This window comes from Pleurodeles waltl, chromosome 7, assembly GCF_031143425.1.
Source record: "Pleurodeles waltl isolate 20211129_DDA chromosome 7, aPleWal1.hap1.20221129, whole genome shotgun sequence".
In the NCBI taxonomy this organism is placed as follows: domain Eukaryota; kingdom Metazoa; phylum Chordata; class Amphibia; order Caudata; family Salamandridae; genus Pleurodeles; species Pleurodeles waltl.
Window position 1 is genome coordinate 795,359,332 of NC_090446.1, and position 21,264 is coordinate 795,380,595.

The window sequence follows — 21,264 nt, forward strand, 5'->3', positions numbered from 1 at the left end:
AATTCATATTATATTTATTATTTTAGAGTGTATATGTGTACCTCGTTGTATGGGCTTTGAAGACTTATTAGCTTGTACAAATCAAGAGTTTCTAATACATTCAAAGTTGACTTGGCCTCTCAACTCCTCAAGATTGATTAAATAAATACCCGCAAGTTGTCCAATTTTAACATCTGTAGTTTTCAACAGTACAAAAAGCCACATCTGCAGGGCCATGTGTGCTCAATACTTTGAGAGTCAAAACAATGGTGTAGTAGAATAAGAAATTCTATTATAAAATCTCTTTGGCAAAGCATGGCTACTAAATAGATTCTGCAAAAAAGGTGCTCTATGTGGGTAATTATTGTAACAATTACACTAATTAAGGATGCCTATAACGGCCATACCACACATCAAGGATTAATATTTGAATAATACAATTTAAAATTTTGCGAGCATTCACGTTCAGTAGAATAAAGCATTTGGTATTAGAAAGACCATTAGCCATTAGATGAGTCAAAGAGCCAGGCTGTCTGAAAGTTGGTATGTATAAACAGATTACCTGCCATTCCAAATAGATCAAGAATATCACATTAGTAATCCCACAATTGAAATTACTGGTGCTACAGGTATCAGTAATTTTAGGGTGCAAGAACACCACAGGATTTTGGGATCCTTTCAGATTCGTGAATTACTGAGAGAACCTAACACTGTACCTGATATCTGCAATAATTACCCATCTTTGGTACTGTACCTGATACCTGAAGTAATTACCCATCTTCAGCTTCTAACATTCACTTTGATTCCTGTTGGACCTGGCCCTCTCTGCAGGGTCACCCCCTAAAAACATTTTGCCTTCTTTGTATTTTTTTTGCTAAATTCGTTTTAGTTGGCCTTAAAACTCTGTGCACTTTCCTAGTACTAACTAGGGCTAAACCACTTGTGCTCTATCTTCTAACCATGGTAATGTTGGCTTATACCACATTAGCATATTTAGGGGGTCATTCCGACCCCGGCGGTCAAGGACCGCCGGGGCCGGGGTCGGCGGGAGCACCGCCAACAGGCTGGCGGTGCCCCGCAGGGCATTCTGACTGCGGTCAGAACAGGAAAACCGGCGGTCTCCCGCCGGTTTTCCGCTGCCCTGGGAATCCCCCAAGCTGCGCCGCCATGGGGGATTCCGACCCCCTCACCGCCATCCTGTTCCTGGCGGTTCCGCCCGCCAGGAACAGCATGGCGGTGAGGGGTGTCGTGGGGCCCCTGGGGGCCCCTGCAGTGCCCATGCCAATGGCATGGGCACTGCAGGTGCCCCCGTAAGAGGGCCCCACTTTGTATTTCAGTGTCTGCTTTGCAGACACTGAAATACGCGACGGGTGCCACTGCACCCGTCGCACATCCTCCACTCCGCCGGCTCCATTCGGAGCCGGCATCCTCATGGAGGGGTGTTTCCCACTGGGCTGGCGGGCGGCCTTTTGGCGGTTGCCCGCCAGCCCAGTGGGAAACCCAGAATACCCGCGGCGGTCTTTTGACCGCGCAGCGGTATTCTGGCGGTTCCCTCCAGGCGGGCGGCTCCCGCCGCCCGCCGGGGTCAGAATGACCCCCTTAATGTACTTATAAGAACCTTGTAAAGTAGTGCTACATGTGCCCGGAGCCTGTAAATTAAATGCTACTAGTGGGCCTGCAGCACAGATTGTGCCATCCACTTAAGTAGCACTTTGCAGCCTGAGTGCAGTTTCAAACTGCCATGCCAACTTCACATTTAAATACCCTTTTGCAAGCCTTAAACTCCCTTTTTATTACATATAAGTCACCTCTAAAGCAAGCCCTAGGCGGGCCATAGGGCAGGGTGCTGTGTAATTAAAAGGTTGGACATGTACTTTTAAGTTACGCATATCCTGGTAGTAAAACACTCCTAAATTCGTTTTTCACTACTGTGAGGCCTGCCCCTCCCAAAGGATAATATTTGGGATTTCTTATTACATTTAGGGCCAGATGCAGGAAACTATTTGCGAGTCGCAAATTCCAGTTTCCAATGCAGAAATGCATTTTGCGAATCGGGACCGACTCGCAAAATGCATTTCAGAATCGCAAATAGGAAGGGGTGTTCCCTTCCTATTTGCGATTCGGAGTGGTATGCAATACCATTTGCGACCGCATATGCGGTCGCAAATGGTGTTGCAGTTACCATCCACTTCAAGTGGATGGTAACCCACTCGCAATGGGACCCCTTCCCCTTTGTGAATGGACCACAAATTATTTTTTCAGGGTAGGTAGTGGTCCAAGGGAAAAAATACCGAAAGTAGAGTTTTTTTTATTTTTTTAAGTGCAGCTCGTTTTCCTTTAAGGAAAACGGGCTACACTTAAAAAAAAAAAAACTGCTTTATTTAAAAGCAGTCACGAACATGGAGGTCTGCTGACTACAGTAGGCCTCCATGTTTGCGAGTGCCCATAGTCGGTATGGGGCCGCAATTTGTGACCCACCTCATTAATATTGATGAGGTGGGTCTTTGCGACCCCATACCGTCTCGCAGACGGTGTCTGAGACACCGTTCTGCTTTGGAAATTGCGACTTGCAATTTGCGAGTCGCTCCGACTCGCAAATTGCAAGTCGCATTTTCAAAGTTTGCTACATCTGGCCCTTAATGAGCTGCAATTTCCAATTGGGAGCTGGTAGCTATGTCATCTTTGGTGTCTTTGGAACTGTGGTGAACAGCCCTATGGAATGGTAAAGTTGGGGTTTTGGCTCCCCTTGCTGCCACTCACTCTGTGCTAAGTTTTCTTCCTTTTGTTTGCTGCATCTGTTGTTCTCTCCTTGCCTTGTCTAGTGTTGTTGTCTATTTACCACCTGTTGTCCTGGACCTGGCCCCCGAAACAAAGACAACTGCTGCACCTCCTCCCCTCGGAACATGGACAGATCTTTAGCATGTCACCAGTGCCGCTTCACCTGCCTCACGGAGACCATCACCATCCCAGCACCGTTGCCCGCCAACCCTGAGAAATATTTAGTCTGCCTACTGATCAGCGCAAGATCCCTCTTCAAACACACCACAGAAATTTGGGACACCTTAACCACCCTCAGCCCAGACCTGTTGTTCATCACTGAGACCTGGCTCATGCCCTCCTCTGCCCCGGACATCCCCTGAGCCGCCCCGGAAGGCTACAAACTGATTCACAAAGACTGCCAAAACAAGCACGGGAGAGTCATCACCATCACGCACAAGGAAGAATCGTCCCACCTCATGGAACGCCTCAACTTTCTCATTAGAATCGATGCGAGGACCATCACCAGGTGGACCCTCGCGTTCAGACCCCCAGGACGCCTTCTGCAAGGGCATCGCCAACTTCATCCCCCTCTGGCCCTAGACTCAACAGACTGATTGACTCCACAACAGCGCTAACAAAGTAGCCTTCACCTTCAGAAGATCCAGCAAACCAGCTAAATGGTGCACCCTGAACTCCACACACTCAAATGAGACTGTAAGCGGTTAGAAAGAAGGTGGCACAAAAGGAAAGAGCAAATGGACTGCTCTGCCTGCAAAGAGGCTCTGAAAAAAACCCATCTCCGCATCAAAGAATAAAAAAAGGTCACCCTTCTTAACTGCATCGAGGAAAGCTCCAACCACCCGAAGGAACTATTCAAGATCATCTAGGAATTCTCCTGCCCAGCAGCCACAGAACACTCCATCCAGCCAACGCAGATCCTCTGCGATTCCTTGGCCAAATACTTCCACAGCATAATCACAGCAATCAACAGTAATTTCCCACCCCAACCCACCAACAGTGAACATCTACTGACTCCAGCAGGAGAATCTCAGAGCCACCTAATCACAGACTGGAAGGCTCTATCCATTCAGGAAACAGCAGCCCTCATGAGCTCAACTCACTGTGGCTCACCCGACGACCCTTGCCCCATCACATCCTTAACCAGGGCCAGAAGGAAATCAGCTACGTGCTCACTCCTATTCTCAACACACCTACAAGAATGGTCTCCATCCCCGAAGCCTGGAAACAAGCTGAAGACAGATAAACGGCGTAGCCTCATCCTGCTTACACCAGCTCTGCATGCTACACATGAATTTCACTCGGACCCCATCCGAAACCAGAAAGACAGTAACCCAGGCCACCATTGACAGCAGACTGGTCTACGGAAAGGCCCTCCACCTCAGACTTCCCGCCCAACTCCCCTGCTAACTCTAAACCATACAGAAAGCAGCCGCAAAACTTGTCCTGGATCTACCTAAATGGAGCCACATCACCCCACCTCAAAAACCTACACTTGCTTCCGGTGCACAAGAGATGCAAGTTCAAGGTCCTCACCATTGCTTTCAAAGCCCTCCACAACATCGGACCCAATCTCACTAACCACAGACCCTTCTTCCATCAGCCCACCAGAGAGCTCCAATCAGCAAACCCGCTCTCACTAAAATCCCCAGAAACTGTTGCAGCTGCAGCGAGGTCGCACCTTCTCTTACTTTGCCACCAAGATCTGGAATGTCCTACCCACTCACCTATGGACCACGCACACCTCACAGAATTCAGGAGAAAACTCAAAACATGGTTCTTTGAGGAATAACTAGCCAGCTCGCAGCATTAACAGCCAGCACCTGGATACCTCTGGAATGATAAGTTGCACTATAGATTTTGATTTGGATTGGATCGGATTTGTGGAGTGCCATACTGTGATTTTGTGTACCCTACCATCCCATACCTGGGGCCAATTTAAGTTTTAAATTCTCCCTGATTGGCAGTTTTTTGCTTTTTCTAAAGTCATTCCTACTCTACCTGACAGTGTCCGTGGCCACATCTGCAAAGATTGAGTTTGAGTTTGCCAATCTGAAGAGCTACACTGTGGCTGAGGTGAAGGAGATTTTGGCAGGAGAGGAGTCTGCCTGCCAAAAGGAGGGCCAGGGAGGCTGGGCTCCAAAAGGTTTTGGGGGCATGGGCAGAGGTTTCCAGTTGACAGTCACAACAGAAGAACAGAATGGAGAGGATGATGTGGTGCAACACTTGGATGCCGGTCCCGAGGTGCAACATTCAGCTGAGGGGGATAACTTGACCAAGTTGGAACTCTCTCCTCAAGCAGGAAAGAGTGTTTCCTCCAGGGGCCTGACCCAGAGCACATGGAGAACAGGAGAGGGGAAAGGAAGCTCAAGCTAGAGCTGGCCAAATTAAAGCTAGAGAAGGAGGAGGGGATGCCTGAGGCTATGGGGGCCTTATCTGAGAAAAAGCTACTGTTGAAGCATGAAAAGAGCATGAGGGAGCTGGAGCTAAAGGCATGGATGCCTACAGGACCCAACAGTGACGGTGGCAGCATACCAACAGTGTCTGCTGGACAGGTCAGAGTCTGCATACCTCAGGAGCTGGTGCCTAACCATGTGACGGGAGATTAACCATGGTGGGGAGGGATGCACTTCTCGCATTAGAGGTGGAGGATCAGACAAGGTATGCCCCCATAAAGACAATACTTGTTGCTGAGTTTTGGCTGACCCCTGAGAAGTACAGTTAGAGGTTCAGGGACAGCCTCAGGCTCCAAAATTAGTCCTGGGTGGATTTCCTTGATTATACCAGCAATGCACTGAAGGGCTGAGTGAGGGGCAGCAAAGTGGATGATTTTGTTAGGCTGTACAGCCTAGTTCTGAGGGACCACATGCTCAATACTTGTTCTAAAGACCTCCACAACCACCTGATATGTAGCAGGTTTGGTGATCCCGTGGACATTTGCTGTTTTGGTCTTGTTTTATTTATTACATTCTGTTCTATTTTTCTAACTAGGTGTGGGATCCTTTTTGGTGTGGTATTTTCACTGTTAAACTGTTTGAAGTGATGCAGAAATACTTTACACATTGCCTTTAAGTTAAGCCTGACCGCTCTGTGCCAAGCTACCAGAGAGTTGAGCACAGGTTAATTTGGAGTGTACTTGCGCCTTACCTTGAGTAGTATTGCGGATGATGCTTGACCAGGGCTCACATCCCAGTCAACCAACAACCAAGTTTCTCACAACTCCTAATTTGCTTAGAATTATTGTTTTAACTGAGACATGTACAGCACAGCCGTAAGATTCGGAGCCATACTGTTAATATTTTAGCGGTCTCAAGAACAACGTGGGCACACAACAAAAATTATTAATTGTTTCCCATGAGTGTGATTGAATTAACCAATTTGACCAGGTAAAACAGATGAGTGAAATCAATATATGCTGTGTCTGGTTAAACAGTTACTATTTTTTTTTTACCATTTCAGATTCAGTGTTTCTTCCACCAGTACTTTAAAAGTGATTGGCCTGCCTCTATATCTTAATTATTTTGGGGAAACAAGTGACAATTCATAGGAAAGAACAGTTAACCGCCCAAGGGAGAAGTAGTAGGTACTCAAAATAACCTTAATGATCCTGCCTCCTGGTGGGCTTACAAAAACATTACATGGAAATAGCAGAAAGACACATTGCATTCAGAATGAAGCTTTGACGAAAGCATAATAGTTCATGCAGCAAGGCAGCCAATGTCAAATGTGGCTTTCAAAATACAAGAGAAATTGCCTGATATCCGAATCTTACTTCACTGTGCAACATCTCTAGATGCATGGAAATATTTTAGCAGCAGGTGTAGCTGTGGATTCATGAATAAATCATAGAACATGGTCCTGCTGTTTGTCATAGGTCAGGCCCTAAGGCTATTTTATCCCTATTCCAAGTCAGTAAAGTTATGATAGAAAGAGGTTGAGATTGACTCTTATAAAAGTGATATACGTATTCAAGGCGCCCCATTAGTATGCAGCTCGGTCTTCACAGACTTTCAGGAGTCACTTAGGGACTCTGCATAAGTTATCATACACTTGGTGACTTCCTGAACTTACATCTGTAATCGAAGCAATCTCATCATGCCCTTGCCTGTGCCTTGGTATGATCCATTGTTTTTTAAGTCAATGCTTCAATCATTGCTCATCGCCAGCTCTCAATGTAGTCACAAGATGAAGGTTATTACTAGAGCCTAAAACATTGTCCACTACGAGATTTTTTGATGTGGGAGCGCCTGATATATATGTTGGGCTGCGTCAGAGGAGTTTGCTACATACAAATGGGTACCTTCAACACAAAATATATAGGCCCTCATTACCAAGATCTGACCGCTGGGCGGCCACCAATGCAGCTGCACTCCCGCTGCGGTCATTATGAGATCCCCGTTGGGCCGGTGGGTGGAAACCTGGTTTCCACCCGCCGGCCCAGCGGGGATCTCGGCCGCAACACATGAGCTGGCTCCAAATGGAGCTGGCGGTGTTGCGGCCGTGCGACGGGTGCAGTTGCACCCGTTGCGCTTTCCGCCAGCCTGTTGGCGGTGCAATCGCCAAAACAGCCCTGGTGGTCTTTGACTGCCAGGGTTGTAATGACCCCCATAGTTTGTTTATATAAAATATGTGAAATTTATAAATGATTTTGTCATGAAGCACCTTTACAAATCGATGACATAGAAGCTAAGGCAGAAATGCAACAATATTCAGGTGTATTGTGATTAAGTATCAGAGAATTTGAGCAAACAGGCCCTGGCCCTGACCCCGAGATTAGACCAAAGTCCCTGTGTATCAGGGCCTATTGGTTAGTGTTCCTAGGAGACTCTCTCAGTAATATGGTTATGTGGCTCCGTTTTGGAACCTATTAAGACAACCTTTCGATCTATTAATTCTGTTCAGTAAGGACAGCATCTTACCAATGCATGTGCGTGCAGGGACTGAAGCCATGGAAAGCCAAAATGAAACCCACGACAAGACGACCAGCAAAGTCGAGGGAATGTATGTTTCCAAAATGAAGTAAAGGATGTTTCTTCGGAGCTCAAAGCACAAAACTAATCTTGGGTATTCACCTGCTTAAGAAGAAAAAAAAACATTTTGTAGTATGCATAGTAACATTTAATGACTATCCTGGCAGACTCTTATGCAGTTCTGGTGTACTTATACGTTTTTAGCTTGTTTAATTTCAGCACAGTTTTGAAGTCACCTTTCTAAAAATTTAAGTGCTTGACTTGACAATATTGATAAGTGTTCTTTATCGATAGATGGTGCCTCTCCCTAATCTTACTCCCATTCTATTGTAACGTAATGCAGGTATGATTGAAAAAATATCGTATTTAAAGGTAATCATTTGAATTATATATAGAGTGTCGAATTTACACCCATCCTTGGTTCACAGGCAACATTTTGTGCTCCTGAAAACAGCAATAGCTACGTGAAAAAGACATACAAATTCAATTACTTTACAACTGGAATAACTAGGATAACTCGAAATGTTTGCTGCGAATGATGAACAAATATATTTGTTGGAACCTACTTGAAAGAGAATAATGCTTTCTGAATCTTGAGTCTAGGTCTCACAATTGACACGTGCAGACGTAGCTGAGAAAGCTGAGGTTTCATATTCTTGACAGCCTTACGATTAATCAAGAGTGCTGTTGTCTTAGCCCACTGTATAAAGACATCCTAAATACAACCACCAGGCTCATACCAAGGAAGGTAAGACTTGCCATCTCCTATTGTGAACAGATTTCTCCGATTGCCAGTCTAAGCAAGGATCCGTTTAAAGATCCTCAGCCTCGCTAAGCTACACCACATAAGCCCACTATCTATCACGGTACTAAAATGAGACATCACATACCGAACAGAACCCTTAGTAAAGTGAACCATCTAAGGCTTCTACGCTCACATCTTAATTTATAAGCTGAGTAGAATCACTTATCGCCATCAAAGTCCCTAGTTGGTGAAGCACACATCAAACACATCAAAATGCAACATACCCTCCTACTCATCAGATTCAACCTGTTTTTTCCGGTTGGAAACGGATGGGAATAAATATTTGTTCATAAGCCGGATATGATGATGGATAAAGCCACTGAATCTACTAGGCCGACAAATGGCGATAACATGGAGGGGTTGGGTCCTGTAAAGATAACATCCATGATGAACTGATTTGTGAGTACTGTTGAATCCTTCTCACGAGAAGAGACATTAATGTTCTCGCGGAACCATGTTAGTTTAAGTTTCCACCTCCTGACATGAAAATAGTCCAGTGACCAATGGTTGTTAAACTGTGTCCAATGAGTCACAGAGCGATATTTTGACTACCTGACCGTCACGGACATAACCATACTAAAATATTAAAAATACATTGGGGGCAAAGCTTGTTTTACATCAACGTGCGTGAGATGCAGTCTCTAGCTATCTCCTTTACTTCCATAGCTAGACAGCCATAAGGGAGATGCTTCGACCCCGCACATAATGCACTATTTCCATTACCAATCATCAGAGATAATGGGAGCAACTCTCACGTTATTTTGTTACTTAGAATATTTCAGAGTTTTTGTAATTGTGTATTGTTTTGCTCAGGGTAGTTTTGCTCTGTGAAGGGCTTAAGTGGTGGGAGGGTAATTTTAGTGTCAGAAAAACAGTCGTTAGCTTTTCAAAGGTCAACGAACAAGGTCTAGTCCTCCTCTGATACTAGCTGGCAGCTCACTTGTGATTTGAGGTTTTAGGATCTGGCTAGGATAAGGGTAGCACTCCAACAGGAGGTCATCCAGGGGAGTTACAGTGCCGAGTCCGACGGAATAGATCAGATGGGGAACTTAAAAATGTCGAGTTCCCTCTCTGCTGGACTTGATACCACCTAGTAGACATTTGGATTAAAATATTTTCCCATTCTCAATCTCGCATGAGGTACTTGCTAATTACTATCTTAACACATAGGGCTCTCTCCAACCACTATTTAGAATTTATGACACTAAAATCAAAGTGGGCTATTCATTCATTGTTTCATTGTTTCAGGTCATTGCACACTATAAAGTACAGCCACATTATTATATTAAATAGACTATTCAGAGGGTAGTGCAAGGCTATGGCCTTCATTTCAACATGAGCGGACCAGAGAGTGGAATGTATCCGAGAGATCGGAATGTATCACCAAACTCCGAATCAGGGCCTTTCTAGCAATGTATAGAGGGCATGAGAGCAATTAGGCCCCATGAAAGCTCTGATGCCCACGCAGTGACAGAGTTAACACACTAAAGCACTTCCTAACATACTTTTAAAAGCCCATCAAAATAATGATTGCTGATTGAGGCACTCTTCGTTTTGGTACCTATTAAAATGGGTCTAATATAGAAAACATCACAATTTGGCCTTTTGCAATATTGCAGAGTTTGAAGACCTAATAGCCAATCCTTCACTCTTTGGCGGCATCTCCTCCATCACATCGGAAGCGAAATCTAGAGCTCCCCACCACACTGGCTGGTATTTATCACCTGCAGCTGCTCTTTTCAATGTGATGGGAGCTTAGGTGGGTGAAAATTGTGCTGTGGCTGAGGTGTCCCAAAATCATGACAGCCCAAATCCCTGACCATCCTTTCTGACCTATCTTTAACCTTCTCCCATGCCCTTTTGGCTGTTGCACCTATTGGTTCCCCACCCCTCCAACAGTTGGAACGTGTCTGCAGTTTGTCATCCTGTCCCTGTGACTCCACTCCTTTTCTCCATAAATGGTAGATTTGCAGGACACACATTTGAAAATATCTTCACACAATTAAGGTATCGTTCACTTCTTCAGAGACATTCCCTCAGCTTTTTGTTCAAAACCTCTGCGGTTACCCTACGAATAACTAAAAGCAGGCCAAAGACAATATTATGTATTATTTAATATTCTAGACGTCAAATAACACCAAAAATGAATATGTAATAAATCAACTACATTCGTTCCTAATAGCTAGGTGGAAATAGCAATAATATCAATGAGGATAAAAATGTGTGTTCCCGATAGCGTGCACACAGACTGAGTCACAAAGCTAGTTGTATTAATAAAAGCAGCATTTGTGAGTTTAGGATTTAAAAACCATGGTCCTGATTCGCAGAATTAGGAATGATGATAGTTTGGACTCACAAATTAATGTACTCACATCAACCAGTATGGCTCACAGGGTAGGTGTGGGGGCCTTCCTGGACTAGGATGCCAGAAAAAGGTGACATAAGAGCAAATCTGGATGTTGGCACAAAATTCACAATAATTTTCCCAGCCTGAAAATGTTTAGAGAATATTTTTTTCTTCCAGAGTCAGCACTCCCTATATTTGTTGACAGTGCAGAGAATAAAGGTTCTGCATGGGAAGCAATGTTAAACAGTGCTAATGCCATTACACACTATCTTTACATGCACAAAGACCTGCTACATCTCTATATGTGTAAATGTTTCACATGTGAGTACTCCTGAGAAGATGCAACTCCTCGTATCTCCTCCCGACCCACATGAGGGTGACAAAAGGCATGCTGATACAACAGGACCACTCCCACTGAGGTCGATTCTCACCATATGCATTACTTCAGCTTAGGACCTGCCATGCTTCTGATTAGAGGTAAGCTTGGCCTTACACACCCTCACAAAAGAGAAACTGATCATGTCAACTGAGAGAAAAACACACGTTTTTCAGATATCCTTACAATGAGAAATAGCCTGCAAAAGACACCTTCACCCAGCTGGTTCTTTTTTCAACTGTGTCCCCAGCAGTATCATTACACTCTGGTTGGTGTATTCATTCCTTGCAACCCCCACAAAGGTAAACTTTGGTATTTTGGTATTGATTCCTCTGGTGAATCGGATGCTCCAGACAAGAGGCTAGAGAAGAGGTAATTGTGTTCACTGGGCAGAAGTCATTACCCCTACCTGACTGTGTGCACGAGGGAATCAGATCCATATTGGCTATGGTCCCACTGAAAAGTTCATTTCAGACACTTTGGCCCATGATCGGGCCTAGAATCTCATTTTAAGTGCAAGCTCCTGTTTTTGCCCAAAACAGGATTGCAATGTGACTGCAAACCACTGATGATTTTTCCTGCAATTTGCATAGAAAGGCAATAGTGCACAAGCCTTGCTCAGTGCGCATGTATGTTTGGCCGGCTGGCACTGACGTGCCGGGCTGGAGAGAGCAGGAAGAGGCTCGCAGTCCGCCTGGGAGCGCTCTGTCTGGGCGCTCCCAGCCAATCCTAACAATGCTCTGAGCAGCGTCAGGATTGGTTGCAGGCCAGGCTGGGAGCCTGTGCCTGCAGCCTGCAGGAGAGGAGTGGTGTGGTGGTGGCGGCGGCCAGTGAAGATAAGTGTATTTTTTAAAATTAAATTAAGTAACACTCCCCCGCACCTCACCCGCACATGCCGCACTGCCCCGCACTTTCAAAGCCCTGCAAGCCGCTCCTGGTAGGTATGCTAGTTGACTTCAATTAAAACAATTATTTGTTTGACTGCTGCAAAAAAAAACTATTTTCAGGACTATATGATTTGTCTCTGTTGGAATGTCTCTTACAAGGTTGATGTGGGAGCTTAGGCAAGACATATACAAAGGTCTCAGACCTTTGGTCCTATAACCATAGTGTATGAGGTAACCTTGAGAGACACATGTACTGTAGAAAAAGTGTCATGGACCAGTTTCTAATAGGGAGTCGAAGGGGAAAAGGTTTGAAAGGTTACTCAGACAGGTGATGAGCTTGATTTGCAGATGAATGCAAGTGTTGTTTGACTTTTTGAACTTCGTTTGCGAAAAGCTAGGTAATGTCAGTTGATTTGCCTACTTAAAGAGGTATTTGTACATATTGCTGAATTAATTATGACTTTTCAGTGTCTCTGTTTTACTGTTTTGATTTTGATACTAGCTGGTTATGACATAAGGCTCATGTACATTTAGAGATTTTGTTATCAATAAGGCACTTTTAGTATTGCCAGCAGGACATCTTTCTTTTCTTCATTTAACACAAATATGAAAATGTGAAGATATAGATTACTAGCTAGGGTCGAGAAACCACCAAAACAGCAGTTTTAAATGTTATAAATTTCAAGCAAATTTCAAAAGGCACCCATAAAAATTACGAGAAGGTAAAAATCACCATACGTGTATGGGGCAGGGGAGACCAAGTCCTAAACACTGGTCAACAGTTTTGCCTGCCAACCTAGTTTGTCAATTGGAAGTCAATAAGGCTGGCAGGATGCTTTGACCTGCACGGGTTCCACAAGGCCAGATATATTATATTTTGGGTGCAGCTGTCATCAATTTGGGCTCCACAATTTAAGAGCACGACCAACTGTAAATTTGTGGTCACTAGGGTTGCTTCATAACCACGATCACTTGGTTGCCTTTTCTTCTGACTCTAAATTCTCTCAAATTCCTTTTGTGGCACAAGGAAGGACACGGGGGCTGAGGTGGGCCCCAGGAGATTCGATGCTTTAGATTTGAGTCCACATTGGATACTTGAGTTTTGAGTAGGACAAACATAAAATACAAAGCAACCAAAGACCTACCATTGCTGGGAGTCACATCACTGAATTTGCCTGTTTTGTATTTTTCTTTCAGACGTTGTCACTTTTTTAAAGGGGGCACAGCTGTGAACTAGGGCTGGGCAAGGCTGTATGAAGCCAGATACCTTCATGTGGATGCTCTCAGAGCTTTGTATCTGGTTATATGAGCCGTGGTAAACTATGAAATCTTGCCCATCTGAGTAACTCCTTTCTTGGGGAGCCTAAGGAAAGGAGTGATTAGGTGTTCCTCGCTTGTCTACAGGCTATGATACCCTCACCCAAACAGCACTTCTGGAGAGTCTCTAACTCTAGGTTGGAACCTCTGGATCCGAGCTGCAACCAAAGGTTAAGATTTGGATCAATCAGATCACCTTCAGAGATGTAAAGCATTCCACAAAGATGTTCCCTTATGCATTCTTAGCTTTACCCCAGACCTCCTGAGCGCAGGCCAAGGACCCCGACCCCACAACCTCAAAGATCGGCAGTTAAGACCAATGTATAGGGTACATAGCTGTTGGGGTGGGGGCATACCCATGCCCATACTGGTTGGTAGCCACCCGCCCACAATTTTTTTTTTTTTTAAATTCCCCGGCACCTAGTAGGCTTTCTGCCCCCCCTCGGGAGTGGATTGGGGGTCATTTCCCCATCTGACCACTGGTGTGCAGAACAACTTTTTCCCCATTTATTTGGGGCGGGGGTATGGCCATACCCCACCCTCATTTTTTGAAAAAAATCTTCCTTGGTGTCTGGTGGGGTTTCTGCCTCCTTGCGGGGCAGATGAGCCTTACGAAAATAGGCCGATCTGCCCCCAAGGGGGGCAGAAATGGCCTAAAATAAATTTGCCCCCCAGGGGAGTGACCCGTGCCTAAGGGGTCGCTCCCATTGTGTGAAATTGGCGAAAAAAAAATCCATGGTGTCTAGTGGCTTCTGCCCCCATCGGCCTAATCAATATAGGCCGATTTGCCCCCAGGGGGGTAGAATAGGCGCAATAAAATGATTGCCCCCTGGGGAGCAACCCTTGCCTAAGGGGTCACTCCCCTTATGATACAACAGACAAAAAAACAAAAACAAAAAAGCAATCCCTGGTGTCTGGTGGATTCTGCTCCCCCTGGGGGCAGATCAGCCTAATCAATACAGGCCGAAATGCCCCCAAGGGGAGCAGAAAAGGCCTAAAAATAATTTCCCCCCCTGGGGAGCAGCCCTTGCCGCTCCCCTTATACACAAACAACAACTAAGACAAAATCCCTGGTGCCTAGTGGCCATTTCTGCAGCCTGATTGCATCTCGATCGGGCTGCAGAATGCTCAGAAAGACATCAAAAGAAAGGAAAAGCCTTTCCTTTCTTTTGATCCCTGCCCCCTCCTCCCAAGTGGAAGAGAAATGCTTAGCATTTCTCTTGCGCATCGCGCTGGAAGCATGCTTCATGGGAGGTGACCTCGGAAGAGGTCAGCATGCAATCGCGTGCTGACGTCATCAGACGTCAGGGGGGGATTGCGTCTAACCCTGATCTGGGGGTGTGGGGGGGCGGCCCTCGGGTAGAGTGCTAGCGCTTCCCCCGAGGGCCATTTCCAGGACGTAATGGTTACGTCTGTGGCGCCTGAGCGCCGCAGCCACCGACGTACCCATCACGTCCTTGGCGGGGAAGGGGTTAATATAGTTGTTTGTTATGAGAAATACACATGCACATTATTGAGGATTTAATATGGTTGTTATAAGAACATACATGCCCTTGTGTTATTTTAAAGGAACTTCCTCAGTCTCTCATCGCTGTGGTTCTTTTTCACTGGGGGCACTTTGCACATGATTTCACGAAGATCAATGGATGTAGTTTTTTTTAATGCTTTTGTGTTTTGCTTTCTAATGAAGATGATCAATTTTTTCAGGAATCATTCTGGTGGTCTGAAGCGTGCTTTCATAGTGACAGCACTAACAGCAGAGGGTTATCTAACCATTGAAAGAATGTATTGCTTTATCCAAGTGATACTTACAAGTGCCATTGTTTTGTTTAAATAGATGTAAATGTGGCCCAATTTTGCTCATAGCCAGCGACGGCTTTTGCTTTTCAGGGTATCCTAGTGTCCCTATTCCCCAGCATGTCAGTGACTTAGATATTGATACTGTCATTGATCTCTCACCAAGTATTAATATCTGTAATAGGGGGATGGAAGGTTTTAAGAGCTTTCTACCTTCTGGTTCAAACTATCTCTCGAGGAATTTATATTCATAGCTTTGGATTTTCTAATGTCAATTAGGCTCATCATTTCTACCAGTGGGGTTGACATAGCTTCTTAGAGGTGGAAGATGGGTCCTTGCTCTGCAGTGTATGGGTGTTTGCTCTGCAGTTGTGCACTGTGTCAGCCTGGGTCATTGATATTCTTGATTTTACCAATGTCAGTGCACACACCATTTAAAAATGTCTCTAGCCTCCTTCAGTTCATTTATTAGGTTTGTGAGTTTTTACTTTTCAGATTCAGTTATTGACAGCAAATCATTATAAGATGGCTCCAGGTACTGTAGCTTTGGCAAAAAACTAAATTAATGGGTAAATCTGGTTAAAGTCTGATAAAGAGTAGACTATTCTGGTCTCAGTCCTGGATCCCCCCTTTCTTAATGTTGAGCTTTCAAGGATGAAATTGGTCCCATTATTCTCTAAGTTACCCCTTGCTGGGATGGACTTCAAGGAGGCAAAAGCTTCTGAGGGCTCCAAAGGGCTATTTTCCGTTTATCCATCTTCAGTGGTAACTGAGCCAATGAAAACAAGGGGGTGCTTATCATCTGGAGTAGAAAACATGCTAGTGAAATAATGAGCGGGGATAAGTACTTAATTGTTTCATTTTTTAAAGGTGGGCCTGGGTTCCAAAGCTCCTCCTTCTCCTCTCAAACCACCTCCTTCACCTTACACTCCTATGCAGAACTGCCTGTATCCTGCTACTCAGACAGTAGGTGGAGAGGGTGGAAAGGATGGGGAAGATGATGAATGTAGCTTCACCTGAAATCGTAAACCGATCGGCAGCAATGTAGAAAAGGGGTCTGCTGTGCATTTTCTACAAATTCACTTTCACTCTGCCTGTTGAAACAACCTCATCTTGCTTCTGTGCTCCGACTTAATTGCTTCTCCCTTTTTCAGTGACTGACTGAAGAAGGCCTGAAGGAAAAACTGCAGGAGGGACTGCAAGGTGCATGGAACTGCCTCCCAGCCCGGAAGGTTTAGAATTTAGTTTTTTAGGTATCACTGATGCCATAGAGCAGGAAAGTTGGGATAGTAAGAGCAGCGATAGCAACAGTATGTAAAAGTGCAATCTTTAAGGCAAGGGAAAGGAAAAGTAAACATGTATTATTGTATTATAATCTTCCACCATGAAAGATGAGTAGTTCTCAGGGTCACTCACCAAGTGTCAGCCAATATTAAGAAAAGGCGGAAAGGGAGAAAGCCGCAATCAAGAGCGTTGTAGGTTTTTCACAATCAGAAGACGTGTAATCATAATCTGGGTGTACACAGTTTACCTGTTTCATACCTCCCTGTAGTGATGAGATTGTAGTACCGCTCCACTGTGTACTGTGACAGACGTAAAGAATCCATGCCACTTACAGAGTCGTTTCCTCTCAGCCAGCTGTATGCTAGGTCATCCATGGTGTAGCCCCCTAAGACCAAATAACAGACATAAGGGCTAAGGAAAATGATCCTGAAGACATTTTCTGTAGATAATTGGATTCAGAAGTGACTTTTCCCTTGTAACTCATTGATCTTAAAAAGTCATTGGCTAGAGGGAGTAGGAATTATTTATTAGAAATATTTGTTGCAAGAGTTAATCCATCATATTTGATATCTCCTGTGATTAGAATCTGTTTGTCACTAGTAGCAATCCCAGCAAGGCTAACTCAACCTTCCATCCTTCGGAGGTTGGATCATTGAGTGTCCTTTCCATTGATTAAAGGTAACAATGCTTAGAAAAAGGAGCAGAAGTGGTGTATAAACGCTATATTATAAACAAGGTTTTATTCCTAACATGTGGATCCAATCTTGACTTTATTTAATATGTTGTCACCTAAGTACATATGAACAGAAATTTGCTTAGTTGTACAAATATTACAAGTAGCAGAAATGTGACTCATTTTCCAGCAGTTTAGAAAATGAGCTTCATCAGTGTTGCTTCCCAGTGCAGTAGCCATTTACTGGATACCAGTAGCAGCTCGAGGCCCGCGGAAGGGGCGGGGCAGGGAGACGTGGGAGGGGGGGAGGCATGGAGGGAATAAACATTTAATTTAATTTAATAAAAAAACACTTATCTCCTCCACTGCTCCTTATCCCTCAACGCTCCTCTGCCTCTGCAGGCACGTCCCTTTTAAAGAAAACGATAATAAATGTTGTTTATTATCGTTTTCTTTAAAAGGTTTTGCAGCTGCCGCTGCTGTCGGGAGGAAAGGGTGACGCTCCTCTGCCCAAACGGAAGAGCCGCCACTGACGGATACATGTTAAATCAGCAGGCAGTGTTACCATTTTGGAAAATGGCCCTCATGCATGATGAGTTCCCTACTGGTTAATGAATGATTTGTTATAACAAGCTAAAAAACTATTCAAGCCAGTAAGTGTGAAGTATTGTATGCTGTGCCATTTTCTCCAAAACATGAATGTACCTTCCCCAGGATAAGATTCAATACCATTTACAGGCTGCCTTTTAACTCTTTTGTTAAGGCTTTAACTACTTTTGAAGAATGCTGTCATTTACTAGTTTTGTCTCTAAGGTAGGTCGTTTTTTATCGGTCTTGCAATTGTTTATTATTGTAGCCATTATTTCATATATTCAGTAGTATATACTTCTGTATCATGGGTAATCATTTTCAAACAAAGTGTAATCACTCAGCAAATTAGATGAGAACATTTGTACTCTAATGATAAACAGTAGTTATTACAGAATGATTCAATCAAAGAAAAACACCAAGGGGCATATTGTATATAGGGTGCAAAGGCCATTTGGTCCCGATTTTACCACCCCCGAAGCATCCCAGGATGGCACCACAGACGTTTGTTCAGCCCCTTCTGTAATGTGAATTGGGCGGTGCTAATTGTGAGCTGGCACAGTCCCAAAGGATGTGCCCTCATTATTATGGTTTGGAAATGAGTGGTAGGGCATGAGTCATATTGTCCGATTTTTCCTTAACAGTCTAGTGTTGCAATTGATTAAGATGAGACAAGCAGCATATTCAGCAGCTATGCAATCTATCATACGTGAACATTTTTCATGTTGGCCACTTGCCTTCAGCATTCAGCTCTTTAGAAATCTGGAAATTGTTTCATTTTCATTTTTACTGCTTATCTATTAATCAATTGTGGGTTAACAGATTGCAACCATGATGCAAAAAATTAAATTAAAACTGTTAAACTTGACCCTCTCTGCAGGGTCGTACTCAAACTTTTTTCCTTCACCTCTTCTGTTTTCTGAACATGTTTGGTTGGTTTTAGGACCAGTGCTAAAGTGCTTGTGTCCTGTCCTTCACATGTGGTACAACTGGCAGACACCCAATTGTCACATTTAAATTACAAGCAAGTCCCTAATAAAGTGGTACCACATGTTCCCAGAGCATGTAAAATAAATGTGACTTGTGAGCCTGCAGAATTTACTGTTCCACCCATTTAAGTAGCCATTTAAAACATGTCTTAGGACTGCCATTGCAGCATGATGCTACTTTGAACTGCCAATTCGACCTGGCAAAACAAACCTTTTTCCAGGCCTAAACCTCCCTTTTTAATACATATGTCAGCCATAGGGTAGGCCAACCTGTAGGGCAGGATGCATTGTATTTAAACATTATGGGCCTGATTACAACTTTGGCGGAGGGGTTCAATCCGTTGAAATGAGACGGATATCCAGCCCATCGTATTACGAGCTCCATAGGATATAATGGACTCGTAATACGGCGGGCAGGATATCTGTCACATTTGGGACGGATTAACCCCCTCCGCCAAAGTTGTAATCAGGCCCTCTGTGTGTTTTTACACTTTACATGCTTTGGTAGTGAAAAAATCCTAAATTTGTTTCTCACTGCTGTGAGGCCTACCTTTCCTGTAGGATAACAATGCTTTAACTATAAAGTTGGATTATAGATTACAATTTTGAAAATGCCTTTAGAAAGTTGCAATTGTTCTGCTCTAAACTTTATGAAGCCTTTTAGATGATTGCAGTTGCCTGTGCCTGTTAATTGCTTCCCCATCAGGATGGCATTTCGGGCCCAGACAGTGAACAAAGGGACCAGGGTCTAGCTGGGAGAGTGCAATCCTGCCAGAATGGAAGCAGTGGAGCTGTTTCCTGCCCCACTTACATTTCAAAGAAGCTCCTTCATCCTGCTTACAAAGAACTTGACACCAGGCTTTTGTCACCCCAGACATCTTAGGAAATCGGCTGGGAGATAGGAAGTTCCTGAGCCATCTGTGGGGGGGATAACTCCAGACGTTTCTGTGACTTCAAAGCTGGAACCAGGTATAAACCTAGGGAAGTCTTCAGAAGGACTGCCTTGTACTCGGAGGACTGCCCTTCTGCTTGAGGCCTGCCTTGTTTCTCAAAGTACTGCCTTCATGCTTAAGGGAGGACTGTCTTCTTTCTAAGAGAACTACCCAGCTTCTACCAAAGGACTGTGCTATTGCTTGATGCCTGTCGCCTTGATCTTGAGGGCCTGCCCTTCTGTTTGAGGTCAACCTTGTTATTCAGGGGACTTCCCTGCTGCTTGAGGTCTGCCTTGCTGCTTGAAGGAGAGAGGACCATTTCCTTGAACCCAGGACTACCAGAGTGACTCCAAGGGACCATTGGCTGACCTCCTGTTCTGAACTACAGGTAAACAACAAGCTCTAGAGGCCTTGCTGCAATTGCCGAGCTGATTTGCTGCACTTGACCAGGTCTGGACCTGCCTAGACCTGCAACTGGACCTACTGAGTCCTGCTGGCCACTGCTGGAGTAAGTTCCTTATCCCCAAGAGGCACCTCCCCAGGGTCCTGGACTCTTGTCTGGAATCAGTTGAGCTCCTCCTGTGAAATCCTGAAGGTTTGAACTCCATGTGCCGGACTTTGAGAAGGTAACTTTTTCAGTAGGACTAGCCTGGTCCCTGTATCCAGCTCACGCTCACACGCAGTCAGCCTGATCTTGTGACTTTACCCTAGTCTAGCACGATCAGATGATCATGAGTGAAGCTTTGTGCTTTTAGGCACTATATGCTTTTAGGCAGTATATTTACCTAAACCTTTGAATGATATTGCATATCTCTGATTCTACTGATTTGATTTTTGTTGTTTTAGTGGATGTTTGTCATTTTAGTCTCAAAATATTCATAAACGTATATTCTGTTTTTCTAAACTAGTGTGGGATTTCCCAGTGTTTGGTTTTCACTTTATTTCTGTTCAAGTGCTGCATAAATACTTAACACATTGCTTCTAAGTTAGGCCTGACTGCTTTTGTGCCAAGCTACCAGAAGGTTAAACCCAGTTTAACCTAGTGACTTTTGTGGTTTATCCTGACAAAAAGTGTGGTTGATGTTCTAGAAGGGTTTTCATCCCCTCAGTCAAAAACCCAATTTCTTACAAAAACAAATACAAAATCTGACAAAATTGCTGTTTTCAAGGATTTTCATTTTCACTAGGGTTTAAATTAGTTTGAGATGGAATGATAAATTGGCTGTGGACCCTTTAAGTGAGATTCCGTGTGAAGTTGGTATATCTGCAATGCTTCAGTTAAGCACACAGCAGCTGATACAGTCTCATGCTGCATTATAAGTCATGTATTGTTTTTTCAAAGCTGGAGTGCTGTATGGACATCATACAAAGATCTGTAGCCTGCTACTGTTAGGATTCTTCATGTGATGAATGACAATTGTAAATATATCACCTCATACCGAGATTGCTTACATTCTACCAGCATTAGAAAAAGTTATTTTGGACAAACCTCCTCACTGGGTTTGGTTGTGGACCTTCCAGGTCAGGAATACCCACAAAGCT

At 44.3% G+C, this 21,264-nt stretch overlaps 1 protein-coding gene across 1 annotated transcript in view; it reads right to left on the reverse strand.

Moving 5' to 3' along the window:
• GABRP (gamma-aminobutyric acid type A receptor subunit pi) overlaps positions 1 to 21,264 on the reverse strand; it is a 126,413-nt gene that overhangs the window by 21,723 nt on the left and 83,426 nt on the right. The window contains exons 7-8 of the mRNA XM_069199336.1: positions 16,788 to 16,925; positions 7,677 to 7,832 (exon numbers count right to left, since the gene is read on the reverse strand). Of these exons, the coding sequence (XP_069055437.1) occupies positions 7,677 to 7,832; positions 16,788 to 16,925 (294 nt within the window). The remainder of the gene's footprint in view (positions 1 to 7,676; positions 7,833 to 16,787; positions 16,926 to 21,264) is intronic.